Here is a 1,707-nt window from a genome sequence, read left to right as displayed (position 1 = left end):
CGCCGGCCGGCCCCAGGCGCGGTGTCCCCCATGCGCAGGGCCGACCCGCCGGCGGCTACAGCCCAGAACCAGCACTCAGCTCTGCCTGTTCCTGCCCGCCCAGCCCTTGGTCACCCACCTGGGCTGGCCACGGGGGCGAGGGCTCCGGAGAGGGGCCCGCCCCCCAGGACAGCCGGGTGTCTGGGCAGGCAACGGGAGAGGCTGTCCGCGGGCAGAAGGGAGCAGGGGGCTGGGGGCGCTGTGGGGCGAGACTCGGCCCCACCTACGCTCTTGTCCTGCGGGCCCGGCCTGCCCCACTGGCCGCTGGACCTGCCTGCAGCCGGACCTCAGGGTCTCCTCCGGCCGCGCCCGCTGCGTGACTGCAGGCGCCTCCAGGGCGTCCGGCCGTGGGCCACGGCCAGGCGCCTCCGGACCAGCAGCCTGTGCCTTGACCCCGGGAGCCTCCCCTTGCCCTGCCGGTGGGGACAGGTCCTGGCCTCGCGGCCTGCGGCCGCCCCTGCAGCCATCACTGGCGGCGGCTGGCCGGGCCTGGGCCCCGCGAAGCGGCCTGCGTGAGCTGCCGCCGGCCAGGGAGGGGCGCCCGCGTCCCTCCCGTTCTCTGCCGCAGTCCTCACCGCGCCTTCCCGGGGCTCCAGAGCCACAGGATGCAGGTGGGCACCGGTGCGGTGACCCCGCCGGCCAGAGTCCCCACGGTGGAGGCCTCGGGACAGTCACGCTGGGCCCTGCGGGCCGGCCCGGAGCTGACCCTGGGCCGCAGGCCCCGCCTGCCGCCCCCTCGGCAGTGGACTTCGTCCGTCGCCTGTCCTGCCCCCCGCTCCGTCTCTGGGGAGTCCTCAGAGGCCGCCTGCACCTCTGGCCTGCGCCCCACTTCTGGATGCGCAAATAAAGTTCAAAAAAAGGAAGGTTCCCGCCCCCAGCCCGCCCACTCCAGCCCTCCCTTTCCCGGGCTGGGCTTCGCGTCACCACGTCCACGGGGGTGGCCCCGGCCCGGGGTCAGTGTCACTCCCCTTCTGGGACGGGACGCGAGAGGGGTCCCTGCGGGGCCCGGAGCAGAGACAGGAAACCTGACCCCGAGGGGCGGCCCGAGTCTCAGGCCCGCGCTGGCCAGGCCCGCGGCGGTGTCCGGGCTGCCCGGCTCGTGTGACTCCCGCTACCGTGTTCTGCCGCCGCCAGGTCTCGCTCTGCTGGCACCTGTGTTTCACCTTGGAATTGTCAAGGTCGTAGGAACAACGGCAAGGTCAAGCTGACCGGAGCCAAGGGAGTGGCAGAGGACTGTGCCTCCCGCTGGGCGGGGCTGTCGGCGCAGAGACCCTCTGAGGCCCTGGCCCCCCGGCCCGGCGCGGCCGTCCTGCTGGGCTCCCCTGGCGGGAGCTGGACCGGGGCAGCGCCCAGCGGGGCTCCCTGGCCCCAGCCCACTCCCGGAGGCCAGTCTGTGCTGTGGACGCCTGGAAGGCTCCCGCCGGCTGGCCGCTGACCGTGGCCCACGGTGCGCCGACTGGGCGCGGGCTCCCGGCTGGAGGCTGGGCCCCTCGGGGTCAGGGCATCCTGGGGAGGGCTGTCCAGCCCGCGGTGTCCCCGCCGGCCACGGCGCTGGCACGTCGGCTGGGTGCTGCTCCAGGTGGGGTCAGGGTCCGGCTCACCGCCCACCTCCCCGGTGCTTCCGCCATGCGGGGGGCTCAGTCGGGCCTCAGGCCACGGCGGGGGGCG

The 1,707-nt window shown here is 75.2% G+C and overlaps 1 protein-coding gene across 1 annotated transcript in view; it reads left to right on the top strand.

Moving 5' to 3' along the window:
• Positions 1 to 1,474, top strand: part of FAM195A (family with sequence similarity 195, member A) — a 3,685-nt gene extending 2,211 nt beyond the window's left edge. Inside the window, exons 4-6 of the mRNA XM_012731716.1 lie at positions 320 to 551; positions 608 to 790; positions 1,174 to 1,474. Of these exons, the coding sequence (XP_012587170.1) occupies positions 320 to 551; positions 608 to 790; positions 1,174 to 1,474 (716 nt within the window). The remainder of the gene's footprint in view (positions 1 to 319; positions 552 to 607; positions 791 to 1,173) is intronic.
• Positions 1,475 to 1,707: the final 233 nt, after the last annotated feature.

This window comes from Condylura cristata, unplaced genomic scaffold (assembly GCF_000260355.1).
Source record: "Condylura cristata isolate star-nosed mole 26May11 unplaced genomic scaffold, ConCri1.0 scaffold00032, whole genome shotgun sequence".
Taxonomy (NCBI): Eukaryota; Metazoa; Chordata; class Mammalia; order Eulipotyphla; family Talpidae; genus Condylura; species Condylura cristata.
This window is presented reverse-complemented; position numbering and strand designations above follow the sequence as displayed.